This window comes from Suillus clintonianus, assembly GCF_016758775.1.
Source record: "Suillus clintonianus strain FC179 chromosome Unknown DEU56scaffold_156, whole genome shotgun sequence".
NCBI classification, from domain to species: domain Eukaryota; kingdom Fungi; phylum Basidiomycota; class Agaricomycetes; order Boletales; family Suillaceae; genus Suillus; species Suillus clintonianus.
The window spans coordinates 1,155-22,086 of record NW_024539380.1 but is presented as its reverse complement, the minus strand read 5'-3'; the positions used below and the strand labels follow the sequence as shown (position 1 = coordinate 22,086).

General features: G+C 49.0%; 9 protein-coding genes across 9 annotated transcripts; 7 read left to right on the top strand and 2 right to left on the bottom strand.

The window, feature by feature from the left end:
- Nucleotides 1-1,006: 1,006 nt before the first annotated feature.
- DEU56DRAFT_748210 (uncharacterized protein) lies at nucleotides 1,007-2,978 on the bottom strand (the record flags this gene model as incomplete). The annotated part of the gene is made up of 11 exons (XM_041349335.1): nucleotides 1,007-1,090; nucleotides 1,146-1,209; nucleotides 1,266-1,406; nucleotides 1,459-1,577; nucleotides 1,631-1,694; nucleotides 1,746-1,937; nucleotides 1,994-2,141; nucleotides 2,191-2,347; nucleotides 2,401-2,479; nucleotides 2,527-2,646; nucleotides 2,716-2,978. Coding segments are annotated over 11 exons (1,431 nt in total), but the record flags the coding sequence as incomplete, so codon positions are not given.
- Nucleotides 2,979-3,401: 423 nt separating this feature from the next.
- Nucleotides 3,402-4,343, bottom strand: DEU56DRAFT_761460 (uncharacterized protein; the record flags this gene model as incomplete). Its single annotated transcript, XM_041350539.1, has 3 exons — nucleotides 3,402-3,830; nucleotides 3,891-4,042; nucleotides 4,322-4,343. The coding sequence occupies 3 exons, from the start codon at nucleotides 4,341-4,343 to the stop codon at nucleotides 3,402-3,404; spliced, it is 603 nt and encodes a 200-aa protein (XP_041201877.1).
- A 1,369-nt stretch (nucleotides 4,344-5,712) lies between these two features.
- Nucleotides 5,713-6,958, top strand: DEU56DRAFT_895718 (uncharacterized protein; the record flags this gene model as incomplete). The annotated part of the gene is made up of 2 exons (XM_041356400.1): nucleotides 5,713-6,150; nucleotides 6,534-6,958. The coding sequence occupies exons 1-2, from the start codon at nucleotides 5,775-5,777 to the stop codon at nucleotides 6,956-6,958; spliced, it is 801 nt and encodes a 266-aa protein (XP_041201876.1). The 5' UTR covers nucleotides 5,713-5,774.
- A 244-nt stretch (nucleotides 6,959-7,202) lies between these two features.
- Nucleotides 7,203-7,549, top strand: DEU56DRAFT_839676 (uncharacterized protein; the record flags this gene model as incomplete). The annotated part of the gene is made up of 1 exon (XM_041354920.1): nucleotides 7,203-7,549. One exon carries the CDS (start codon nucleotides 7,203-7,205, stop codon nucleotides 7,488-7,490), a length of 288 nt encoding a protein of 95 aa, XP_041201875.1. The 3' UTR covers nucleotides 7,491-7,549.
- A 521-nt stretch (nucleotides 7,550-8,070) lies between these two features.
- Nucleotides 8,071-9,010, top strand: DEU56DRAFT_984878 (uncharacterized protein). Its single transcript, XM_041360013.1, has 3 exons — nucleotides 8,071-8,674; nucleotides 8,745-8,857; nucleotides 8,926-9,010. Exon 1 carries the CDS (start codon nucleotides 8,080-8,082, stop codon nucleotides 8,572-8,574), a length of 495 nt encoding a protein of 164 aa, XP_041201874.1. The 5' UTR covers nucleotides 8,071-8,079; the 3' UTR covers nucleotides 8,575-8,674; nucleotides 8,745-8,857; nucleotides 8,926-9,010.
- A 42-nt stretch (nucleotides 9,011-9,052) lies between these two features.
- Nucleotides 9,053-9,629, top strand: DEU56DRAFT_839673 (uncharacterized protein; the record flags this gene model as incomplete). The annotated part of the gene is made up of 1 exon (XM_041354919.1): nucleotides 9,053-9,629. A coding segment is annotated over exon 1 (340 nt), but the record flags the coding sequence as incomplete, so codon positions are not given.
- A 975-nt stretch (nucleotides 9,630-10,604) lies between these two features.
- On the top strand, nucleotides 10,605-11,162 carry DEU56DRAFT_707624 (uncharacterized protein; the record flags this gene model as incomplete). The annotated part of the gene is made up of 1 exon (XM_041347444.1): nucleotides 10,605-11,162. A coding segment is annotated over one exon (558 nt), but the record flags the coding sequence as incomplete, so codon positions are not given.
- A 2,392-nt stretch (nucleotides 11,163-13,554) lies between these two features.
- DEU56DRAFT_761457 (uncharacterized protein) lies at nucleotides 13,555-15,716 on the top strand (the record flags this gene model as incomplete). Its single annotated transcript, XM_041350538.1, has 8 exons — nucleotides 13,555-13,647; nucleotides 13,724-13,803; nucleotides 13,855-14,970; nucleotides 15,021-15,215; nucleotides 15,277-15,376; nucleotides 15,425-15,451; nucleotides 15,503-15,561; nucleotides 15,686-15,716. The coding sequence occupies 8 exons, from the start codon at nucleotides 13,555-13,557 to the stop codon at nucleotides 15,714-15,716; spliced, it is 1,701 nt and encodes a 566-aa protein (XP_041201871.1).
- A 396-nt stretch (nucleotides 15,717-16,112) lies between these two features.
- DEU56DRAFT_162591 (CHAT domain-containing protein) lies at nucleotides 16,113-20,123 on the top strand. The gene is made up of 4 exons (XM_041344835.1): nucleotides 16,113-16,374; nucleotides 16,433-16,778; nucleotides 16,826-16,923; nucleotides 16,978-20,123. Exons 2-4 carry the CDS (start codon nucleotides 16,607-16,609, stop codon nucleotides 19,939-19,941), a joined length of 3,234 nt encoding a protein of 1,077 aa, XP_041201870.1. The 5' UTR covers nucleotides 16,113-16,374; nucleotides 16,433-16,606; the 3' UTR covers nucleotides 19,942-20,123.
- The last annotated feature ends 809 nt before the right edge of the window (nucleotides 20,124-20,932 follow it).

Sequence of the window (20,932 nt, the reverse complement as noted above, 5' to 3'; positions counted from 1 at the left end):
GCGATTCAGCTCACAAAGCCGAGGGTCTCTCATTCATTGGCAGCAAAGACACATAATAAAATATGAGAAGGAATTTCAGTTTTTGATGTCCGAGACAGTAAACCTTATGCCATCCACGCAGTCCCTTCAAGTTGAGAGTACCGAGTTGCCCATTGAGTGACAAAGTTCCAGTCCGCCTTGTCTTCTAGGCATAAATTTGCAATATATTAGCCTTGTTGACCTCCTTCGCATAGCCCTTCTCCTTTGCGGTCATTTAGTTTAACAGGCCCGTTCATGTTCAAGTTTCAACACGTGACATTATATTAATATATGATCAATAGATAAAGGTCGATTCGTAATACAAGATCAATCAAGATAAAGATAAGTATCCACCGAATAACATCTTCAGAGCACGACATACGATAAGTGAGTACATAGGGGCAGTCGAGATTCAAGAAAATATAGCACATAATCTGATTTACCCACCACCACCCCCACACCCACCACCACAGCCACCTCCGCCACCACAGCCACCTCCACCTCCACAGCCCCCTCCGGCCCCGCCCCCCCAGCCCCCTCCAGTCCCCCCACCACATGACGTCCCACAAGCACTAGCACCAGACCCACCACACGCTGAGCCACCAGTGGAGCAGCCGCCGGCCCCCTGTAAGCTTGATATCAGCTCCCCTCGTTCTCCAAGCACAACAACACTCACCGCTGCACATCCCAAACCTCCAGTCATCATCGCTCCACCACCAGCAGCAACGCATCCACCAGGGTAATAATAATACATCGGCACAGGATACAAAAATGCAATCCCGTGATCAACATTACCATCTCTCTTCACAACCCTCCCATCTCGCTCTGCCCGCTGCCTTCGCATTTCTGCCTTACGTGCACGGTTCTCCCGGCGACGCAGGCTTGTGGACATATTGTGCAAAGCAAACACAGCGTTGTGATCGCTTGGGTGTGTTGCAGCGCGTGCATCAGATTGGGGAGGAAGTAGCAGCACGTTGGTGGTTTGAGAGGAGAGAATACGTCGGAGCTTTTGGCCGATTGTGTCGCCTGGGAGTGGACACCCGCAGTGCATGTAAGGGACGTGATAGCAGTTCTAGAATTTCGAGTAGTTTAATGAAGAAATCGAACTCCAAGGAACAATAGCTTACGTTCCAAGCTCGACAAGTGAGGTCGAAGGAGGTCGCGAGTTGACCTTCTTCCACTTTATCATCGCTGAAAAATCGACAGTCATTATGTGTTCTCCGTGAAGTAATCGTCGCAGCACCTACTGATCAACATATCGTCCTACGAGCAAAAGGCAGTCCTTCTGATACTGAGTCGCCATGAGCTGATGAGTGTGCCACCCGAGGTCAATGTCGAGTGTAGGCACAAAGAACGATGCAGGCGATTCTGCCATGAGGTTCAAAAATCTGTTGATCATAGTTCCTGTGCGGTGCGCTGAAAAAAGGAGCAAGTACGCACGCATGATAGCGAGCTACGCAATGTTGCAGTGCCACTGCATCCACCTCGTTGGCGAAATATTCTGGTTCGGTCCACCCGAGGTCGACCATCTTCTTTACAAATGAGGCTTGCCGGAGGACCTTGATTCATCCGTTAGTTCCCAACTTGTGATCCATGTCAAGAGTCTACTCACAGCGCCAACCAAATCGAGTGAAAATACCCTGTCATCCGTGTAGGCCCCCATGATCTTGTTCAACCTGTCCGTCGACTGAGGAAACGTATTTATCGCAACAAAATCAAGGACGTACAGTCTTGGCCTCAAATGCTTGCTCAGCACGGTACGCATGCGTGCAGTGTCATGCTGAACGTTTGTCAAGACCTGACGCGCGGGATCACTTTCCTCGTTCTTCTTGAAAAGGATGTAGGAGCTGAGGATGCGGCTCTTGATCATGTATCCGCGCGCAGTATCGTGCATGCTACGTGGTGTATGAAGGGTTCCACTATGCACATCAAATTATATAAGATGTCGTTCGACGGTGAATAACGCGACACCCACGCCAAATATTTCTCCGGCGCTGTTGGCTCGACTATGTTTTTCGCGAACTTGTACAGGCCGAGAAGGTCTTTGGTAATCCGGCGAGCACATTCACAGTCAATGCTAAAGTTGCTCTGGGCGTATCCTTTCCCGTTAAGTTTCAGGAACGCTACACCTATTTGTCAGACTGCATTCCCAAGCAGGCACAAGGTACACACGTGAAAGAACAGTGCGACCACAGTAAGGGCACTCGATAGATTTGTGCGTGAGATCCGCGGCAGATGCAAATGGGTCATAGGGCGATTTAGTACGGCGCTCCCAAGCAGAGACCCGTTCATGCTCTGGTGCGTCAGTGGTTAGCAGATCGGGGTTAGCCTGGCATAACGGTCAGTGAGCTAGGGACAATGTTCATGAGTGGTGTGGCGCACGAGAAGCTTGGAAAAGTAATCAGTGAAATGAACAAGAGGTTTGAGCTTGGAGATCCGCGCGGTGTCTTCCGCATACCAGCTGCGGATGTGACCGAAAAAACGTAAGGGTTTAATATCACTCATGACGAAGAATGCGCTTGCCTCGGATTCAGAAGATAAGCGTGCCATACCATAGTCACATCAATGGGAGGCAAGTGTTGCTCCACTGTATCAGATTGCTTAATTGTCAAGCACCATCTCTCAAACCTGTGCGTCATCAGCGGTGCAGTGAGTTACTACGCAATGCAAGTGTACGCAGAAAGCTGACGCACGCACCGTTCAACAGCCAAATTGACGAACCATACCCAACGTTTCTCACTGTCCGACTCTAATCCTGCGATAAGGCTCTCGCTGGCGACGACGCGCTGCTTAAGTTGGCTGAACGCTGCCAGGAGTTGAAGATGGGCCTTGAGCTGGTCTGGGCGGACGAGGTGCTGGGTACTATGCCGTCCGATACCGAACGTCTCTGGAAGAGTATACTGTGGTGGTTCGGGCTCTGGTTGGGGAAGAGTAGTATACGGGGGGAGCTGCTCAGTCATGTTGAAGAGTCGCTGTGTACGTCAAGTGTACGTGGTTCCTGGCAAGATATCCCGACTTATATGCTTATCGGGCGCCAATGTGGCACTGCCCTACTAGGAGTGAACGTTTCCTAGGTTTCCTCCTAATCCAGCAATGGATTAATGACCTATTGCTTAACTTGAAGGACTACCTGCTAGTAAGAGAGACTGGAAGACAACTTTAGGGGAACAGGCTCAAGAGTGATCGGTGTGAACGTGCATTGTAATTTTTCCAACGTTGTAGAGTGATCAACACTCTAATCAATTGGCAGACGGCACCTATATGGGTATGACATGCCGGTATGGTATGTAGATGTGGACAACTAGAGCTTCGTACTAGGTACTCCGAGTCGATATCCTAGCCTTTATCATTAAGTATGGCGTTCAGTATAATTAGTCAAGTTACTAGTTCTCTACATCCGCGTCAATCCTTTGAAGAAGCTTTACTGCATCCTCCTTGCGCAACTTGCAACGCTTGGTGAGCATCTGCAGCATCTTCTGACGACTCCTCCCCAATCCCTTGGCCGGAACCAAGAACTCCCGCAGCTTCTTGCACATCCGCGCAAACCAACTACTCACGTCCACCGAGCACGCACCACTACTTCCAAGTTCCTTAAGCATATTGTGCACCTTCTCCCTGGATTCGGAGTATCGTGCTGCGTAGGCGTTTTGGTAGCCCTTGATAGTTGTGATGCAGACATGCGTAACGGGGATAATGCCGGAATTTTCGATGTGTGCCCTGTTTGTTGTCCACCAATCATCCATGTTCTCCTCGTTCTCAAGATTGGTAACAACCACGCGCCTCTGTCGTGAGTCACCCTGCCAGGCATGCCACTATTTGACGCCTTAGATTAATGCTAGATCATGGAATTATCACCCGAGTTGATGCCTGACTGCGATATGTTCGCGCGTTAGGAAAGAATCGTCGGATTTACCCGCTAAAGAAGATTCCCCATGGCGAAGCCTTGAAGGATCATCGGTCTCCTCCAGCAGCAATATTGCAGCCACATACATGCAATATTCCATGAGGCTTTCATTTCCAACATCTAAATCCGATAGTAGTTAGCATCACAGTGTAAGCAGTGGTCTTACGATACGCCAACTGCTATAGAGTCAGAGTTGATCTTGCAATTACAAACAGCACGAGATTAAAAAGCGAACAAAGGGAATATTATCTGGCTGTAGTTGTCGTCCAGAACTTCAATTGGGTTCTTGACTAGGCTAGTAAGTTCTTCAAGTCGGTGAAACAACTGCTGAGCTCGAGGCTTGTCACGTGGCGCCACGACTGTATTGTTCACACAATCATTAATGCGCCAGTCTTTTACATTCACATTGCAAGTCGTACATCGTGTCGCATCCCTAGCTTCACATGGAGCAGCAATACCACTTACCTGCACTGATACCTCAACTGTCTGCTTCCCTCGCCTTCGTTTGCAAAGCACGCTTCACCATCGACGGCTGCGGAGGAGAAAGTAGTGGCAGTGTTTTGGGAGGACTCGAGTGAGTGAGATTCAGAAGGAGAAGATAGTGAGTTCATGTTTTTTTATTTATTCTTGAGCTGGAGAGTAATGCGGATGATATCGGAGTGTACTGCTGGCGTTCGGGATTGATCTGAGCTTTTTACGAACTGATACAGGGTACATGCACAATGAACACCGTGATATATGCGGGCGTATGAGGAGCTCGACGCTCGTCACATCCACATGGCCTCTTCATCGTTTCCCTTCCTTCGCTTCTCTTTCCTTACGCAGTGCCGTAATGTTCCCGGTGCTCCATCTCCCAATGACGCGTCCTCTGACTAGCCACCATACCTGGCATTCTGCATTACTCACAAAGTTCATATTAAGCACTTCGTAGGTGATGCAGGACGCAGGGTATTATGAAGGCGTTAGAGCATTTATTCATGCAAGATCAAGAACATTCTTGCCAGCAACGAGGAGACCATGCTTCGCCTATCCCAGAGCGATTCTGGGCGCTTCATTACACGTGTCTTCTGCTTCCATCACAGGTATGTGTTGCGGCGGTCAGCTCAAGCATGTTCTTGATACATTTTTGAACAGGAACTGAACCCTGGCGTAGCACGGAGATACTTTGGCGCTTAGCTATCTGTATAGGGTGTCTCGTGTCATAGTACGACGAGATCATTCTAGACACATTTGCCTGTCGACGGGAATGAAATGACCTTCAGATCCGCTGTGATTCAAGTTGTGATCAAGCTCTCGGCACAATGCAAACGCTGATGAGAAAGACACCTCACGAACAGTGCGGCGCTATATTCATGCTCAATGTGGGTTTACATTCCTACTGCTCTCTGATCGTGTGTCGATCGTTGGTATATAGTGCTGCTCCTCTTCCTTGATGACCGGGCAACATGCTACTTGCCCTCGCACAAGTCACGTAATGTCTACAGCTTCCTACGAGCTGCGAGGTCGTCGGCGTCGGCGTGTATGGTACATCAGAAGATCAGGAAGAGATGACTCTTGATGCTCCACTACAACTGTGCCACTCGAAGATGGGTCGGGAACGTGTAGAGACTGCATGCAGTGGCATAGGCGGTGAGTCGATCGTCGATCGTGTTGATTTGACTGTGTCGTGTGTGTCTTTCAGTCGCACAGCAAATTGCAATGTTACTGATGTACGATACTTCCCTTGCGCTTGTCATGCTGCAAACACCAGGCAAGCTTGCTGTCATGGCCTCATTGACTCCCGCCAGCAGATAAAATACAGCGAGCAGAATATACAAACCGCAATACCTCCACCCCAAAGTGACATTCAACAATGTGCTTACTTCTCTACATGATCCTCTACCTCGCTGGAGTAATCCAAGCCGCACCTACTACCAATGCAACTACTACCAGCGAGTATTTTGAAGCACCGTCATTCACGAATAGAACCCTGTGGAACATCATCTCGAGCTCCGTTCTTACTCTTTTAGCTTGTACATATAGCGCTGTCCATCCAAATATTCCGAGTCCTAAGGACAACCGATTTCGTATCCTATGGCGGCGACTTGGCATCATGATAACGGCACTAATTGCTCCTGAGCTGATCGTCCTATGGGCCATGCGCCAGTGGATCAGCGCTCGCAATGTTACAAAAGACTTCAAGGAATCAGGGTATTTCAATGCTGCTCAGCCGCAGAAGCAGTCTGAAAGTGAGTCGTGCTTTCTGAGATCAGATGTTCTTTGGACAACTCACCATGAACGTCCTCAGATCAAGAGTTGGCTGAAATGCCTGCGGAGCAACTTGAAAGTGAGCTCGACATTCTATCTTTCATCCTGAATATGCATCCTCATGGCTCGCCTGCTTCTCAAGATGATAATAGAGCCCGGCCTCTCGTAGCGCCTGCTGAAGGTGAACCATCTGTACTGGTGTTTCTTCGGTAGTTCATAGTACTCCAGTGTCCACTTCAAGATATGGGGTAACTCGTGTTCTTGCGAAGCCATTCAAAAAGTTGTTAGAGGCTTGCATATCAGATGAATCCGAAGGTACGCCCGATTTGTGCTCTCCCAAACGTTTGACTGATATAGACCTTAGATTACACGTGGACTCAGACGCACAGCTTCTTCGTGCTGATGGGCGGTTTCATGCTTTATGTAGACGGGGAACCCTACCACACACTACTGCCTCACGAGGTTCTCATACTGATTGGTGAAGGGTGCATTGATGCCCCTACCCTAACGGCAAAGCAGATCGGCGACAAGAGCAAAGGCAATGTGATATCGAAAGGATTGATCATCCTTCAGGTGGCCTGGTTCATCCTGCAGCTCATCACCCGCGCCATGTATCGCCTTGAGACCACCCACCTGGAAATAGGGACGCTTGCTTTTGCGGTTCTCAATTTCCTGACCTGTGCGCTATGGTGGAATAAGCCTCTCGATGTTCAGTGTCCATATCCTGTGTACCGCAAGCCGACCGAGTCAAAGCCAGAGTGTCACGTTGATGTGTATGTCTGCGTCTAGATTGATTATGCCGTTATTTATTGTCTACCTCAGTGTCTCTGAAGCCGGTGATGAAGGCATTGTGACTGAGGCGCCCATTAGGGCAGGCTTCGGTCCATTTTTGGAACTCATGATCTTAGATGTTCCCACGCACAAGCTCCGAGTTCCTACATTTGATGGCAGCATCCAGCTAGAAGACTCGGACAAGTGGATAACACTGATTGCCGTACTCCTGATTGCGACGATCTTTGGCGGCATCCATTGTATGGCTTGGTTTTTTGCCTTTCCTACACATAAGGAACAGGTCCTGTGGCGCATCAGTGCCGTCGCTATAACTTGCACACCCTCCCTTGAATTTCTTTCGCCTGCAATCGGTAGCGTCAGAGGTAATGTTGTCATTGCTGGTATAATAATTGTTGTTATGATTATATTTCCCCTGTTGTACATTGTATCTCGTGCTATGCTCTTGGTACTTATGTTCACGACATTACGTCATCTTCCCGTTGACGCATACACGACGGTGTCGTGGATTAGTTTGGTGCCGCACTTGTAGTTTGCTTACTGTCATACTTTTGTAATCATACTCAGGATTACACGCGTTGTCGTAGCACGTGTCGATGCCTCAACCACTCCTTCACCCACCCCACCTCCAAAGGCCAAGACCAAGTGCTAATCTGTACAAGACGTCGAACACACGAACTCGACCCTCCTTACACTGCCGTACTGATTCGTGGTGTACATCGCGCCGTCATGGTGCACGAGGAAGAAGAGGGAGAGAAAGAGGCTGAGGAGGTGATCGTAGGTGAGGCAACTGTCTGGAGGAGGGCAAGGAACTGATAACGAGGCAGATTCAATGACGACAATGAAGGAAGTGCAGGGAACGAACACGAAGAATGCATGAATATTGAAGTGGCGCAGACTCAGACACCCTCGACGAGCCTATTCCTCAACCAAGCACACGGCGCAAATATCTCAATCCCGTGCATCCACGCGTTGTGTGGGATTTCTGCTCAAGTTCCAATGAGCCCAATGAATACAATGGAGACAACCAACAAGATACATATGAGGACGAAGAGGACGAGGTAAGTCTCTCCTTTGTTTCTCTTCGTCATACTAACTGTGAACAACATCAGCACGCCCAAATGGACACCAACCAGGACGCTCGACGCCCACCTCCATCTTCCTCGCCTATTTCTCATTACAACAAGTCCAACCAATCGACATCAGCCGCAGTGAAACGCACAACTTTGGTTCGGCACGTACTCTCTTCCCACCTTCCCACATCTCCCAAAACCCCGTCGGTGCAAATGCAAATGGCCCAGGTAGCCCTGGGAGGTAAGGACACGCTCCCTCCGGTCGTCCACAAGATGGTGTGTCTTCCTTCCATGTTGATCGATAACGGTAGACTCGGACGAGCCATGATATTGTTAACGGGAGGACAATCCGCAGGGTTCGACGCATCATCGTTTGGACCAGATACAGCATTGCGTTTTTATCATCAGCTTCCCCCACCTCCCCCTCCGCCTGGTGCCAAGACAGATGGTGATGCCGACAGTGCTCACACACCAGTAGAACTTGTTACGGTGCCTGCACTTGGTCTGGAATGGCAGTTTATCCGAGATGAAAATTCAGTATGACGACGATCCGTGCGCCGCCTCTTGCCTATCGACTTACTCTGGTTCTGGGATGTTGTGACCATCAGTCGCTATTTCACGGCCTGCACGTTCGCCTTGCTACGTCCGTCTTTATTTCGTTTTTCCACTTTAGTATTTACGGGGTTGCTTGCACCATCACGATGCGCAGATAGACTACAATATTGGATTATACTTAATGCTGGCATCGGTCGATGATTCGGTTTTGTCTCCTGGGATGATTTCAAGTTGATCTGTTTCACGTCAAGATAAATATCAAGCTTCCATTGTAAGCGCTCGAGCAGTGGTATGCTCGCTTCACGAATGTTCAAAGCGGACATGCTTCAATTTTCACAGTACTTAACAATACCTACTTTCGACGTTGACAGAATCGTTTTCTGAATCGCGCATAAGGAGGTGTGTCTTCACTGCAGAGAATGAGATATATATGTAAATACAAACCATGTGTGATACGTGGGACAACGTTCGAGTCAGAAACAATCATCTCATGCTAACCATCCCTCTGCAGGCCAATCCAGGGGTGCTTCGACATCCATTTGAACTAACCCTCCGATGAAGGCCCAAACTATCCACTTTGTACCATCGATACTCTTTTCTGCGTGTGGGGTCGCCAAAACATGTTCCCAGTACTACCTGAGAACGTGGAGAAGGAGCTTGTCGCATGTTAATGATGAAACGGGACACCCGTGCCAAAGCGGCAGACGAAAAGTTCGAACCAAAAAATGGACTGGGCGACAATTGCTCAGGCGGGTATTACTGCTCAGGCCGGCTCGTTCAACGAAAGACATACTCCCAGGTATTGTAAAGACTGATCTACTGTTGCTTCTGACTGTAGTTCCAGCTCGCAGTTACGCTCTTCAACGTCACTCGTTATATCGTCTGCCGCATTTAGCTTAACTGCCAGTGTCCCTGGTGTTTCCATAACACTCTCAATCATCGTTTCCTGAATCCTCATCGCACTGTCAGCTCAATCATACTCGCGTATGATCCCCAGTGAAAATAGGACCTACTGGGATGTACCACAAACAACCAAAATACTATTTCTATTTTTGTCGTAGACCCAAATATACCGAGATCTTAGTTTCAGTACACGTTACATTAGCTTACACGCAACCTTGCACTTTCCAACACATTGAATGTCCAAACCACTGCAATACAATATGAGATCTTCGCACTTTTCATGTCCTTGCGAGCTTGCGAGTTTGATGTCCTTGCAATTCTCTCCCTCGCGTGTGCAATCAGCCAATGCCAGATCAAACTACCTGGTGGTGCATATGTAGCAAGTACTGCGCCAGCACAAAAACCGCTCTCCGTTCGCGGCCTACATGGTACCGACACCTTCGCGAAGCTGCCAGTGACACTGAGAGGATAGCCATTCGAGCTGCCAATGCAGGACTCTCTGATAATTTTCAGGTTACTGTATCTACTAGTGGGCAGTATGATATGCCTGGCACTTCCAAACGGCCTAGTAATGAGCTAGACAGTGCTGAATGTGCTTCACCATCAAAATGCCAGCATACTCAGGTATGTAAATACTAATTTTTTCCTTCACTGACTTAGTAAAATCTATTGTCACTATCTGGTGGTAGACATATGAGCATCCCAGCTCTCCCCTGCACGATCCCCCACCTCACGACAATCCCCTACCTCAAGACAATCCCCTGCACGATCCCCCACCTCACGACAATCCCCTACCTCACGACGATCCCCGACCTCACAACAATCCCCTACCTCAAGACGATCCCCTACCTCAAGACGATCCCCTACCTCAAGACAATCCCCTACCTCAAGACAATCCCCTACCCCTACCTCAAGACAATCCCCTACCTCAAGACAATCCCCTACTTCAAGACAATCCCCTACCTCACAACAATCCCCCACCGCAGGAGGCTCCACCTCAGGAGGCCCCGCCGCTGCGACAAGAGCCTCCACCTCATGGGGACCAACCACAGGAACACCCCGGGCGATCCCCTCTTGCGGACCTTGACTTAGATGCACTTGCAGCATCTGCTCGGCTTGACAATCTCAAGCGTGACATCTCTTTTATTCAGGCTCTCCGAAACGCTACACTCGACGATGGTACAGGACTCAAAGGCGAGAAACTCGAACGACTCCGCAATCCACCACGACAATCGCTCCGTATCGACGATCCATCTACCATTCTCGCTCTCAGAATGTTCATGGCACTCGAACATTCATCTCAAGATACCTATGCGCAGATTCGTGAGGCTGTAATCGAGTGTTATCCTGACTCTGATGTTCCGCCCTTTCACCGTGTCAAGACAATCCTCGCCGACCTTAGTGGAGTGGAGTCTCTCGTCGACCACATGTGTATCAACTCGTGCGCTGCCTTCGTTGGGCCTTACGCAGACTATGATATGTGTCCGGAATGTGGTCAGCATCGTTTCGACCAGATCAAATTCACGAAGTCCAACGGTCGCATCAAGAATCCACGGGCTGTTTTTCATACTATTCCAATAGGTCCTCAATTACAAGCTCTTTGGCGCAATCCTGAGAGTGCCGAGAAGATGCACTATCGTGAGCGACGCACACAAGAGATCTTCGATGAACTCGAACGAAACGATGGTCTGGTAGACGCTTATGACGACATCCTTACAGGTAGCGCATATCTCAATGCCGTTCGGGATGGCCGTATCAAAACCGAAGATATGTTACTCATCATATCTATTGATGGTGCACAGCTGTACGAAAGCAAATCCTCGGACTGCTGGATTTATATCTGGATCGTTATCGAGCATTCCCCTGACCAGCGCTACAAGAAGAAGAATGTCCTACCTGGCGCTATCATTCCGGGACCCAATAAACCGAAGTTTATCGAATCGTTCCTGTTTCCTGGCTTTCACCATCTCTCCGCTCTTCAGCGTGAAGGTCTCACGATTTGGGACGCATCCAGGGATCGTACATTCATTTCACGGCTCTTTCTCTTCCTTGCATGTGCTGATGGTCCCGGTCTCATATGCATGAGCAATCTTGTGGGTCACTCCGGCAAGGTCGGTTGTCGTATGCACTGTCCGATCAAAGGTCGTCGCAAACCAGGCGCCTCACAATATTATCCTGTGCTTCTGAAGCCACACAACTATAGTGTAGTGGGGTGTGACCACGACGACGTCAATGTCTACGACCTGCCGCTCGGGACCTCTGAAGGCTATGTCCGTCAACTGAAACATCTCATGGCGTCTCCGAATCAAACTCAATTCGAAAAACGACGCCTCGAGACAGGCATTGTTGGCCCCAGCATTCTCCTTGGCTTACAGCCCCAGCACGTACTTGGAGTCCCCGAGTGTTTTTCATCTGAAATCATGCACTATGCTGGAGCCAATATGGCTTCGTTATACACCGATCTCTGGCGCGGCACGATGGATTGCAGTGGCACCGACACTCGTGAAAACTGGCCCTGGGTTGTTCTTTTAGGAGATACTTGGGAAGAACATGGTCGTGCGGTCGCTGCCTGCAAATCTTACTTGCCGGGATCTTTCGATGTTGCCCCTCGTGACCCAAACCTCAAGATGAACTCATTTTACAAGGCAGTTGAATATATAACGTGGCTGTATTATCTCTGCCCAGCCCTTCTCTATGGAATTCTCCCTGACAACGTCTGGCGAAACTTCTGCAAGTTTGTGACCGCTCTCCGCATCATGAGTCAATATAGAATCACTCCCGCACAAATCGCCAAAGCTTGCCAACTATTCGCAGATTGGGAACACGAGTTTGAGCTCCTGTACTACCAGCGTCGTTTCGACCGGATTCACATGATCCGCCCATGTGCTCACCTCTCTAATCACGTCGCGCTTGAGTGCACGCGAGTTGGCTCACCAATATGTTCATCTCAGTGGACAATGGAACGGACAATAGGGAATCTCGGACAAGAAATCAGGCAGCCATCGGACCCATTCTCAAACCTCGCACAACAAGGAATTCGCCGCTGTCAAATAAACGCGCTCAAAGCCATGCTTCCCCAGTTCGACCATGCTGAAAACCTCCACCCCCGTGGCTCACGAGATCTCGGGAATGGTTACATCCTTCTCACCAAAAGCGACAAAAAGCCCGTTGTTGTCAATGGCCTTCAATCAGCCGTTATCGCAGACTTTCTAGGTCGACCCTCCCCCAAGTTTCGCCGCTGGGCTCGCCTTCGCTTGCCTAATGGACAGATTGCCAGGTCTGCATGGACAGAGACCCAGAAGTCACCCGAAGATGTTCGCATGGCTCGAAACATCAAAGTTTGATTTTTTTCTTCTCATTTGTATGATTTTGACCGCAATAAATGTCAGGTACTCCTACACGGCCAAGAGCGTTTTGCAGAAGTACTATACTTTGCGCAACTCGCCATGGAAAACGACGATCACAACTCCGACAACGAGGAAGATGAAAATAACTGGCACTTTGTGAATGTCGCCCTGATCACGCTATACTCACTTCCCCAACCAGAATTGTTGGCTCTATCCTATGGCGCTCTCATTTCCTGCATTCACGAAGGTGAAGAAAGTCTTCGTGTTATAGATGTCAACACCATTCAGTCAGTTGTTGGTATGATACCTCACAAGCCCACCCTTCCAAACGGACAAGTAGAAGAGCGGTTCTTCCTTGTGGAGAAGACAGGTTTAGACATTGCACGCTGCGGATTACAAGACGACAACGGTGACATTGATTGATGTAAGTCCCGTACTAGTATGTTCATCCTCCCGCTCATCCTCCCGTCATCTCACCATCTTCATTCTCATCTTAGTATGCTCCCATTCATATGTTTTCAAAGGACTTAGAACGAAATCTTCCCATTCGGAAGTTTCCAGCGGAGACTGAAATACTCGAGCATCTGGTGGAAGGTCTACTCACTACTGCTCACGATGACCACCACAATGACTGAGTATAATTTCCCCCCCCTACGCTCATTCCTCCCTTCTAATGCTTATGATAATACTTATACTGCGTCCACATCACCTCTTCTTAATGATCATTGTTCTCTGCCACTGGTACCCGATCCAAATAATTTCCATCGTCATTCTCAGGAGAGTCGTGATTCTCACTCCAACTGGTCTCAAGGTGTCTTATTGTCAAAGGTATGTGTATATGATGGAATTAGTGCTCAATTGACATGAAATATGACGCATATATGCAGCAAATGCAAGCCTTACAGGAAACTATTGTAACGCTTCGTGCAGAGAATGCAGTTCTGCTGGCCTCTCGAGATTCATACCAGTGAGTTTGGTTATCATCGCCGTGAATTACTCAAATATGTACAATTTTCAGAGATGCATATGACAAACTTGTAGCCTCACTTCGGCTGATTCAAGTCGGAACTCCATCAGAGCCTGGCACCACTACCGAGCATCCTGTCATTCTGCAGCCTATGACATTAACGCTCCCTCCTCAGCTCAATAAATCGGACTACCCCAATGTCAGGTTTTGGACGCACAAGAGCTTCAAGGTCTACGACAAGAGTGCGAATGCGCAGTCTACAGACCGCGGTGCATTTCCATTCCTCGAAGATAAGGACGGTCATCCACTATCAGAAGATCATGTTGCTGCCATTGGGCAGGCAATGCGGGCAATCTGGCATGGCTTCAAGTCGCGTCACATTGCACCTGTCACTTGGGGGGGTGCGAGCTCTGCTGTTAAGAATGAGTTCATTGCAGAGATGGTGAAGGCACATCCCGAGGTGGGATTCTGCGAACACTATTGGAAGATTAACGCATTGGCTACGGCACGTTATTCGTCTTGGAAGCAGTCATACTTGACTGACTCTGAGGGGATTCAATCGGAGGCTAAATTGGACAATTTGTCGCGCAAGAAACGCAAGTCGTTGAAAGTGAAAATCTCCGATGACGACTCTGAACGTGCCATGAAGAGGCTCAGGGTTGGCGACTCCGAGGACTCCGACGGCAGCATTATATTGTCGCCCACTATCAGTGGCAACTTGATAGACTACGAGACATCAACTTCATCCCCCCATGATACCACTGCATCCACGCCCTCTGAATATCCTGCAAGCACAAGCACATCGGACACAGACCCATCCACTACCACGAACACTTCCAGCTCCAACACTTCCATTAGCATGAACGTATCCACTACCACAAACACTTCCAGCTCCAACACTTCTATTAGCATGAACGTATCCAAGGACATTTCTATACTTACAAACGCATCCAACGATGGCATTCCCACAGTCGCAAACTCATCCAATAAAGCTACTCTCATATTCACGAACACATCCGACAATGACTCTCCTGCAGCATGCATGTCTACCGCACCGGGTACCGTTCCCGACTCTACCATTTCCGACTCTACCATTTCCGACTCTACCATTCCCAATGCCATTCCCGATGCAAAGCGCACAGCGAGGATTATTATTAAGAATCCTCTGTATGCTTTTTTACTACTGGGTTTACGTGTCTGATGATTGTTTTGTATAGTGCAGCATTCATGAATAGTAACGCGACTCCGATGACGACTCTGGCAGTTTCTACTACGGCTGTCTCAGATCCTCCTACTACCATCCCCCCTGCCATACCTGCATCAAACTCGGGCTCCAGTGAGCCGAAGCCTGTGGCACCATCAGGACCCATGATTGCAAAGAAGATGCGGCCAGGTAACACGAAGAACGGCAGGTATGTCCTAGCTCTAGCGTTTATTCCGACTCGACTCGAACATTTCTAACCAGCTCGACAGGAACCTTTGTGCGCATCGGTGGTTGAAGCAAACAAATCCGTCAGGCTCTTCTGCAGAATTCAAGACGTACTGGGACTGCTTGAGTGCCGAACAGATATCGGTATGTTTTCAAAAACATTACTGACTTGACGCTAACAAATACTGTCAGAAATATAGTGCAGAGTGCGCACAATTGGTGAGTACTAGATTATCTTACACTCTATATGCTAACTCGCTCCTCTGGTAGATTGCAGATGGGATGTGGACGCATTGCAATGCTACGAACATCGCGAAGTTGTCGGGTGGGTGTGTCTACTAGCTGGTGTAGTAGGAGTGCAGCCAGGTAGCAGGAGGGGAAGCGTGTTTCTTTCGGATCCGTATCGCATTGTTTTCGCATGTACCTGCTCTCGTCGAAATGCATAGTTTTCAGTATATCTGGTCAGCAAGAGGAGAATGATTAGTTCATCTACTGAAATCTAGGTACAGCAAAGTAGCGCGAACTCAGATCATCCTAGTAGATTAAGGTAGTAAAAAAATGTACTGTGTGTCTCATTTGGCTACCAACAACTATGGAAATCTAGCAACGCCTTTTCAGTACACCTCGGTTGATTCCAGTAGGTCCGATTCTCACTGGGTATGATCACTCGGCTTTTCTGTGTGCAGAAATCAACTCGATGCTACATTTTGCCTTAGTGTGCTACATGAGTCGTACCAGTGATTCAGTACAGGAGTAGCAAACATTGCAGGACGCTTAGAGTCTCACATAGCTTTGGCATGCCACTATCTCTGATGTGTCTGACCTTGGCATTACCCAATTCTCCAGCACAGGTTCTCCCGCTAACCCTAGTCGGCCATCTTTTGGTCTCAGCGCTCAGCCTAATCGTACCAGCATCTATCGTGCCGAACAGCCCTCAATAACATCATAAATACACGCGCAGCCTGATCACCTGAACCCTGAACCTTCTTCTCCCCAGCCGAACTCCATCCACGGTCCAACTCGTCTTGTCCTACCACTCGCTATGTACCCCACTCAATCTCCGAGGCACCGTATTGTTCGCCGTTTGTTTCGTCGCATCATCACGCCTACTAGCATTGCAAGCCAATATATCAGACTCGAAGGTGGGTCACTCTGTATCACTTTCGCATCTGTCTTGTGATCCTCACGCTTCATCTACAGTCATCAGCGCAAAAAACCTTCAAGTTCCTTCATCCCGCTTTCCCGCTGGCATTTACATATCCATCAATGTCGACTCGAAGAGACGATGGAAATCAGCCAGCAGTCTCTTATCATCAGACGATTCTGTAGTGTGGGGAGATACCGTGACCCTGTAAAGTTCATGAAAATGTTCGGATGCGATTTGAGAACTCATCATCTGCTTGTAGTTCTTTAGATGTGTCACCGAAATTGTCAGTGGAGATTAGGGCGACCTTTGAGCTCGACCACATGCTGGGCAATGGCGAAATCATTGGAAAACTTCAAACATCATGGCGTGACCTACTCAATCATGAAGACGAGCTATTCGGTACGTAACCTACTTCTCATTCATGCACATCTACTCATATCCCATAGAACTGTCCTTCCCACCTGTTCGTGGTGTCCGCCCTTCCCTCGCACTGAAATCCACTCTTGTAGATTATTGCGGCAATCAGGATGGTGCACTTTTTGATGTGAGTTATACTGGCCTCTATTGTTGGCTTTTTCTGACCGAACACCAACTGTAGTGTATTATCGACTGCAAAATTGCTCGAGACACAGATGCAGGCCACGCACGACTCGCCAAATACATGTTACGCAGATGGAGGAGGGTATCTCACCTGAACGATGCTGTGCGGCATTTTCAGTTGGTTCTGGACCGCTGTCCGGTAGACCATCCTAATTATGCAGCGACTCTCACCAACCTCGCATGGGCCTGCCTTCGAGGTTATATTCGAAATGATTTTCAAGACATTGATACCACCACTTTCCTCTTCCGCAAAGCCCTTGCATTACGTCCGCAAGGTCACCCAGATCACACATTATCTCTCTATCATCTCATTTATGCATTGAACTGGCACTACGCCAGGGAGTCCACTATCACCTACATTCACGAATCTGTTCAACTGTGCTGCAAGCTGCTGCCCCTCTGTCCAGAGGGTACCTACCTTCGTAGCATCGGCGTAGACAGCGCGGTCGATTATGTGATCTCGCGGTGCAACAATCTTCCGATTGATCCATCAGATGAAAGCACCCACCTTCGACGAGTCTTGCTCGAGCTCTGTCCTCTGAGTCATCAATACCGTAGAGAGGTAGTCGCCGCGCTTTCACAGTCACTTAAAGCACGGTTTACAAAATGGGGCAGCATTGATGATGTAGATGAGCACATACAACTTCTTCGTGAAACTGTTTCTCTGTGCCCCAAGGGACATTCTGACCGTGGTACCTTTCTGAATAACTTGGCCTTCTCACTCAAATCCCGCTTTGATCACCAAGGCAAATCTCATGACCTCAACGAGGTCATCTCCGTGCACGAAGAAGCGCTGTGGCTGCGCCCTGTTGGGGATGAATCTCGTTTTTTCTCATTGGCCAACCTAGGGGGCGCCCTCTGCATCCGTTTTAATGAACGCAGTGATGTTGTTGACATCAACCGAGCGGCCAGCCTCTATCGCGAGGCACTAACGTTGTGCCCACCTGGGCATCCATATCACGACACCATCCTTAACAACCTTGCCAACGTGCTCACAACAAGATATGATACATTACCTGTCATCGAAGATCTCAACGAGGCCATTGATCTATATCGTGAATCCCTTCGATTAACACGGCTTGATGGTTCAGAGTCCCATATAAATCTGTTCAATTTGAGCTCGGTGCTCTGCTCTCGTTTCTTGCGAACCGGGAAGAATGAAAACGTCGAGGAGGCCATTCGTCTCTGCCAAGAATCGTTGGAGGCTTTACCTTCACTGCACCCGGACCGTTTTTTCAGCTACTTACACCTGAAGGATGCCTATGGGTCTCGTTATGAGATGGAGCGCGACCCCGCCGATTTGTCGCTTGTTGTAGAGAACTTCAGACTCGCATCACGACACCCAACTCAAGGGTTCCCACAACGTATCCTTCAGGCATGTCACTGGACTGTTGTAGCCGAGCAACTTGGTGATGGTTCCGCGCTGGAGGCTTACCCAACGTTTTTTGAGCTTATGGATGCTCATTTGGCAACACGATCATCAACCACTTCGCGGCATGAAGCTGCTGCTGCTTTCCATTTTGCTAGATCACTACCTGTAGATGCAGCATCATGTGCCATACGTTATGACAGCCTACGACACGCTGTCGAACTTGTGGAGCAGGGCCGTGGCCAACAGTGGTCATTGGCCTCTCGACTCAAGACTCCAGTTGAAGACCTCGAATCGGGACATCCGCATCTAGCGCAAGAATTTTCAGAGTCGAGCAAACGTGTTTCCAACGCCGCTCAAGGTTCTGCAACCATCGTGGACAGAGCTGCAGCCGAAGTAGCAGAAACACAGTACAGGAGAATTACAGCACAATGGGATGCCGTAGTAGGTGAGATACGCAATGTTCAAGGTTTCTCGCGGTTCCTCCTCCCACCTTCATACGAAGACTTGCAAGTGGCAGCACGCCATGGCCCGGTTATCATCCTCATTGCTAGCAAATACTCGTGCAGCGCTATTGTTGTCCCGACGTCAGGAGAGCCCCGTCACGTTCGCTTCCCGCGCATCACGCTCACAGATCTGGAGAAGCTCAAGGATGACTTCGCTACAGCAATCCGACACGCGGCTCGTATGCACCCAGCGGAACCGAGGAAGAAGCTGCGAGTACGCTTGCGGATATTATGGGACGAGATCATGCTACCCATCGTTAACGTCCTCCAGCATGACCTAAAATTGCAGCACCGGTCTCGAATATGGCTGTGTCCAACGGCAGCCTTCACGTCCATCCCTCTCCATGCAGCTAATCCCTTCCGAACGAATGCAGATCGCTCTGGAGGCGAGCCATGCCTGGAGGATCTCTACATCTGCTCTTATACACCCACACTTTCAGCTCTTATTAGAGCTCGGCAGGCGATGAAGACATGTGTGACTCCGTCCTTCGCGGCGATCGGACAAAGTGAACCAGGCGCAGGGCAAGGCGACGTGCTCCCGGCTGTCGACAGCGAGCTTGAGCTTGTCCATACACTCATCCCTCCCAACATCAAATTCACTAATATTTCGAAAGACGAAGCCACACAAGCAGGTGCGCTTAACGCTTTGCAGTGCAACACCTGGGTGCACCTCGCTTGTCACGGCAAGCAAGACCTTGAGCAGCCTTATAACTCATGTTTTTCCATGAGAGACAAACCCGTTACGCTGCTCGACATCATGGAGAACAATTCTCCGCAAGCTGAATTCGCATTCTTGTCAGCGTGTCATACCGCCGTCGGCGATGAGGAGACACCTGACGAAGCCATCCACCTCGCAGCTGGACTCCAGTTTTCGGGGTTCAAGAGTGTCGTTGGCACGCTGTGGGGGGTCAATGACGCTCTCGCCAAACACGTCGTGGAAGCTTTCTATGAGAAGATGTTCGAGGATTCGGAGGACGGTGTCTTGGACTGTACGAAGGCAGCCTGGGCACTCAACCGTGCTACAAACGCCGTGATGACGAAAGTGCCGCTCGAGCAGAGGATGGTGTTTATTCATATCGGTGTGTAGTTGTATTGCTTTCGTCTGGCTCAGAATTACGAGTCGTTGATCATGAATTCTCTACCGTATCTGTGTACATGAAGTTATTTCCCTGATACTTTCGCGGTGTAGTCACATCTCGATTTCGCATCTACCTCTCTCTCACGCTTTAGCAGAGTTATTCAATCGAGTCTCAATGTAAATTGTGCGGCATCGTCTTCTATTCGAGTGCGAGTCGACTCGCTACCTTCCGATTTTTCTTTAAATCCTTCTGAGCCTCAATGCAATCTCCACTAAGCACCCCCAGTGCAACGTTAACAACATCAAGATAGAAGTACGGTTCATCCACTAAATCTTTACAGAACATTTTGGAGACAATCATACAGACATGTCATTCCCGTCATTGCACGATTCCCAAGGAGGAAAAACTTCCCTTATCCCCGCTCGATCGATACACCAGGCACTGTCATCAAAAATTACGATTCAAATGCCCCAGGAGAACATGTTATTGTTAAGTTGTCGGCGAAAAGAGAAATGGAGGGGCAGCATGATGATGAGAAATGGCGGGAGGGAGTGGTGAACGAGCTAAAAAAAACTGTTTCACCTCCTGATCACAATCAAGCCACAACTAAATCAGGCTGTCCACACGTCCGCCCGAGATGCAATCAGTCTCGGACAGTCTCATCATATCCCCCAGCCCATATTATGTCTGTCTAGCCAAGGCTAGCCTTCGCAAAAATGAACGTAATCATGGATGACCCGTGACAGTGCATTGAAAGTACTAGAACAAGTTTTTCTCGTGCACGGACTCCATCTCCTCAATGAGACGGACTCGAAGACACGAGACAGTCGCTCAGTTTATGCCCGAATCTGACGCGCAATTCTCTAGCAGTCTCAAAAAAGCGTGATGGACTTTTATCACGATAGTGGAAATAACGAAAGTTCCTTCTTCACCGTTCATCTGCGACTTATCTCGATACGAAGAGGTCGAAATTGCACGCTGGATCTGTGGTAACTTGAG